We start from the raw sequence: 5,212 nt of genomic DNA, 5'->3' as shown, positions 1-5,212 counted from the left end.
AGCATTGCCTGGAGACTGTGTGCTGCCGCTGTTAAGTCTGTGGGTAGAGACAGCCAGGGAGGGCGGGCTAAGACTCAGTGGAGGGCTGAAGAGATGGCTCAGCACTGATTGTTCTTCTTGGGGACCCAGGGTTAGTTCCAAGCACCACGTCACAGTAGCTCACAACTGTCTGTCACTCCAGTTCCAGGGATTCTGATGTCCTCTCTGACCTCTGAGGGCACAGAGCATACGTGTGGCGCACAGACATACATGTAGGCAGAAGACTCACACACATTTCAAAAACGAAACAAAATGAACAAACAAACAAAACCAAGAGCCCAGTGGAAAGGCTAGAGGACAGCTCACCGTGTGCTTGGGCAGCCAGTGTGAGTCCCTGCACTTGCCACACAGGCTGAGGCTCAGTTTTCTGCTTGCTCGCCTAGCACGTAAACATTAGGGCCCGGCCCCCAGCTCCACATTAAACGGAGTTTGGTTGTTGCACACCCTTAATGTCAGCGCTTGGGAGATAGAAGCAGGAGGGTAGGAGGTAAAGGTTATCCTCAGCTACACAGTGAATTCAAGGCCAGCCTGGGCTCCATGAGATCCCGTTTCCAAAAACAGCAGAGAAAGAATGAAAGAAGTTTCACCATTTGGCACACAGGCAGTACATACAGATGTGTGCAGGCAAAACCACCCATACACACAAAAAATAACCATAAATACATCTTTACAAACAAAGGGAATAGAGTTCATAGGGAGGACAGAGACAAAGCCCCCAACTCTCCAGGGGCTGCTGTGAGCAGGCTGGGAACACAATCAGCCCCTGCTGCCCAGGGTCCATGGCAGCCTGACCACAGTCACCCACTAACCACACTCCATTCACTCCCCTTTTTAGAGGGTGCCCCCTGTCCTGTCTTCTCCTACTTCTGTTACAAAGCAGAGGCCACGTGTTAACCAAGCCAGCTTCCTTGGACCTGCCCATCCTTCAGAAACCTTAAAGACTAGATGCCATGTTCAGTCTAGTAAGAATGAAACGACCCCACACACACACACACCTGTCTGACGTTATCAGAGGCTTGTTGATTTAAAAGATGACCTGGCTAGTGTGTCCCTCAGACTTGATCTTTTGACACAGGTCTGGGATTTGACGACACCAGCTGCAGCACGGGGCTGAAGGCAAATGGTCTTCAGGCAAAAGTGAGGAGGTCAGAGGCTCTTTCCGTAAACCATAAATCGCTTTGTCTGAATGTCTGATGAACAGACAAAGAAACCGAGTTCCTTTCTGATCAGCTAGCATTGCTCCCCAGAAGTGGGATCTACTTCCAGTTTCTCTGGCATCACATGGGTCTGTTTCACACAATGGAAAAGGACAGCACAAACTCCACATTGGCTCTAGGCCCAGACAGGACAGGGAGCAGCAGTTGTGAGCTGCCATGTTGGTGTTAGAAACTGAACCTGGAGCCTCACCTGTCACCACTTTAGAAAGCCCCAGCTGGCCACCAGAAGAGGGCACACAGAGCGACACCTGCTCAAACAGCCTGTGTCTGTTCCAGCCACTCCTGTCCAGACTCCAGTGGCTGGCACCTGGACATACCGTGGACACCAAGTGGGAGCCACACAGCGGAGGTGTACCAGACCCCATAACTGGAAAATGCACTTGAAAGATGGTCAGTGTAGGCCACCAAGCTTTGGGTGACCTTTTATTTGTAAAAGACAATCATCCAAACAATTGAAAGAATGGGAGTGTGCTTCATGGGCAGAGTTCATGGTACAGGGCTTGCCCAGCATGCACAAGGCCCTGGGTTCAAATCTCCAGCCAACATAAAATGAGCGTGGTGGCACACATCTGTAATCCAGGTGCTTGAGAAGCAGAGGCAGGAAGGTTTGTGCTAGCCTGGGCTGTGAGAGCCTGTCTCAAAATACTCTGTTAAACACAGCTTTTAGGAGGCAGAGGCAGGCAGAGCTCTGTGGGTTCAAGGTCAGCCTGATCTCCAAAGTGAGTTTCAGGTCAGCTAAGGACTATACAAGAAAACTGTCTCAAACAAGCAACAACAAAATAAACAGAGGGCAAAAAAAGGGTGTCAAATCCCCTAGAACCAGAGTTACAAGTAGTTGTGAGCCACCATGTGGGTGCTGAAAACCGAACCTGGGTCCTCTGAAAGAAAAGCCAGTGTTCTAACCCACCTCTGCCACCTCTCCAGTGCTGGGATGATTTTTATTGTGCTAATTGAAGTGAGAAGACCCACTGTGGGGGAGCACCATTCCATGAGCGGATCCTGGTCCATGTGAGTGGAGACAGACAGACAGACAGAGAGCATGAATTCACTGTGCTCTGCTTCCTGGCTGTGGATGTCATGTGACCCCTGCCACCTTAGCTTCCCTGCCGTGTGCACGCTGGATGACAAGAATGCCGATGGAAATGTGGACAGAGGAAGACCATCTTGGGGGGGGGGGGGCTCTTGGATCTTGGCTGGACCTTGGATCGTGGCTGGGGGCTGTTTGTATGGTCAAGAATCTGGCCTCATCCTGCCTGTGTCCTGAGAGCTTCATGAAGCTGGATTTGGGGGTGGCAAACTACTTTGTTTCTCAGAGGGAAATTGAGGAAGATTGCACCAGGACAATAGTGAGAACACCTTGAGGTTAAAGGCTCCAGCTTGTAAAAATGCACATTCAAGTATAAGGAGAAGGCTGAGCTGAGAATGGAGCTGAAGGGGTTTTCTATCCCCCACTAAAACAACTGCTTAGCAGAGTGTCTCCATCTGGACCTTAGCCCACCGACACTCCTGGTCGTCATCCTGACACTTGTTAAGACAGATTCCGCAGAAGGAAGCGTGATGTGGGACACACCCCTGGTGCATATCCCACGGCCTTGTTTCCTCAGTGTCTCATTTCTCACCCCGGATAGGAGGCTGGGTGTGTTAGGGAGAAGTCACCTGTGGGTGATCAGATAAGAGCTCTGTGGAGGCCCTTCCCACACCGCTAGTGTCTAGACTCTCTTCCTCTTTCATTCACAGTTGGGGAGGAGACTTTGGCACCTGGACATGCCCCAGAAGGCCTTCCTACATGACCTCATCTCTGGTCCAGGCTCTCAAAATTCTACCCTAATCAGCTCTCCGCACGAAGGGTGGGAGGAGGGTCAAAATTCCAGAAGTTCCTTGTCATCTCCCAGCTTTTAATCGGTTGGTGTTGGAGAGTGAGCCTCTGTGAGCTGAAATCTTCTTCACGGGGCTTTGAGTGGGTGGTGAGAGGGCGGGGCTGGGTATCCGAGTGGTGTGTGAGCCACACAGATCTTTCTGCCTGGAAATCAGTTGAGGAGGGAGCCCGAGAGTTTGTGTGCAGGTCACTTGTGGAGATCAGAACCACGGACAGCTACAAGAGTGCTGGGTGGCGAGCGGTCCAGCCTTTCCAGCTAAGTGCTTGGACGGGGCCTGGATTACAGGTTCTGAGGACACCCTTCCCAGGAAGCTGGTGATGGTGGGTGTTGTCTGGGAGTGTTTTCAATGAGTCACCCCATAAGCCCCACACTCGCCTCAGGATGGGAAAGCTGGGGTTCTTCCTGCCATTTCCAGTGGGGGTGGGGAAGGATGTTAAAGGGCCTCAGGATTTTTTGCTTCAAAGAGGGGAGCAGGAAACAGGGAAGCATTAGTGTCCCCCGCACACTCCCACCCTAGCCCAGCCCATTTCTATACAAGGCCTGCTCTGCACAGCCTCCACCCACAACGAATACTCCACACAGGAACAGAGGGGTGAATTCTCGGGTCCTGAGCTCAGCAGGCAGGAATGTGGCTGATAAATCAGAGATAGCCCCACCCCTAGCCCATGAGAAGGGCTGGCCTGACACCCAGCCCCAGATAAAAGGCTGAGGCACGGTGGCTGAAGAAGGCAGAAGACGCGCTGCTTGAGGAGGTGGGACAGGAGCAGCAGCCCGGCCCGACACTTCTCCGGCATGGATCTCCAGAACGTGCTGCCCCAGATGATCATGCTCCTGCTTTTCCTTTCTCTGTCACCGCTGGGAGGTCGAGCCCACCCTCTGGGCAGTCCTAGCCAGTCGCCGGAACAATTCAAGATGCAGGTGAGCCCTGAGGGTCTGCATGGACAGATGGGGGTCTGCCTGAGGGTCTGGGTAGCAGCAATGAAAAGGTCTCACATTCGAACCAGCCATGTGAGAATCATAAGGCAGCAAGATTTGGTACCAGATCCCTTAATCAATGGGCACCATGAGGGGTGGAGGAGCCAGAGCTTGTTTCTGAGTTCCAGGCTCCCCAATTCATTGCAGAAGCTGCTGGACCTGATGAGGGAAAAGTCAGAGGAGACGGCTCAGATGCAGTTCCCAAAGAACCAGGGCCCCACAAAAGAATCCCCCAAAAGAGCCCTTGGGTCTCAAGACAGAGCTCTCCAGGTCCTGCAGAGACTTCGAAACGCCAAGGTGATGCACAGTTCAAGCTGCTTTGGACAGAGGATAGACCGGATCGGCTCTGTCAGTCGACTGGGCTGTAATGGTGAGTGCCTACCTTGCCCCTTCCCTGCAGGCCTCACACCCATCCCACCCCTAGGCATGCCACCATGAGAGGCCCCCAGGTTTGCCATCTGGAATGCCTGCACAGCCCTCCTCCCCCTTGCTGACAGGCTTCAAGACCAAGGCAGCCTGTCAGGACATATCACATGGCCCTGACATCCTTACAGGCTACCCCACCTTCCATCAGAGTGGTCAGATGCTCCTCAGGGGGCAGGGTGCCTTTCACAGGGCACGAGCATTTCTCCTCCATGTTCCCCAGACTGGATGGTGCAGGGCAAAGGGCATGATCAACCCACTTTACAGTAGGAACTGAGATAGCTTTTCCCAGAGCCTTTAAGCAGCAGCAGCTTCTGGGGCCTGAAGGTGGGGGTGTGGTGTGGTGAGGGGGGCTCAGCTCCTGCCTCAGTGCCACACAAAGTATGACATCACCCCACCTCTCCTCCTTCCACAGTGCTGAAGCGGTTTTAGGAAGATCTCCAGGCTGCAGACCACCGGCTTCTGACTCCACCTGGGCCTCTTTCACCAACTCTGGGACCCCCTTTAAAGTGATCCTATTTATTTATTTAATTATTTATTTATTTTTATTTTGTTGTTTTCTACAAGACTGTTTCTTATCTCTGAGCACAAACTTTCCACAGTGTAATAAACACGGCATACTTCTTGCTTTTGAAAAGCATTTGTCAAAATAGAAAATAAAAAAAAGAAGAAAGAAGAGCA

At 52.1% G+C, this 5,212-nt stretch overlaps 1 protein-coding gene across 1 annotated transcript; it reads left to right on the top strand.

Annotated features, from left to right (window-relative positions):
* The first annotated feature begins 3,691 nt into the window (after nt 1-3,691).
* Nppb (natriuretic peptide B) lies at nt 3,692-5,212 on the top strand. Its single transcript, XM_021649169.2, has 3 exons — nt 3,692-4,051; nt 4,256-4,478; nt 4,947-5,212. Exons 1-3 carry the CDS (start codon nt 3,926-3,928, stop codon nt 4,961-4,963), a joined length of 366 nt encoding a protein of 121 aa, XP_021504844.1. The 5' UTR covers nt 3,692-3,925; the 3' UTR covers nt 4,964-5,212.

Source organism: Meriones unguiculatus, chromosome 3 (assembly GCF_030254825.1).
Source record: "Meriones unguiculatus strain TT.TT164.6M chromosome 3, Bangor_MerUng_6.1, whole genome shotgun sequence".
In the NCBI taxonomy this organism is placed as follows: Eukaryota; Metazoa; Chordata; class Mammalia; order Rodentia; family Muridae; genus Meriones; species Meriones unguiculatus.
This window is presented reverse-complemented; position numbering and strand designations above follow the sequence as displayed.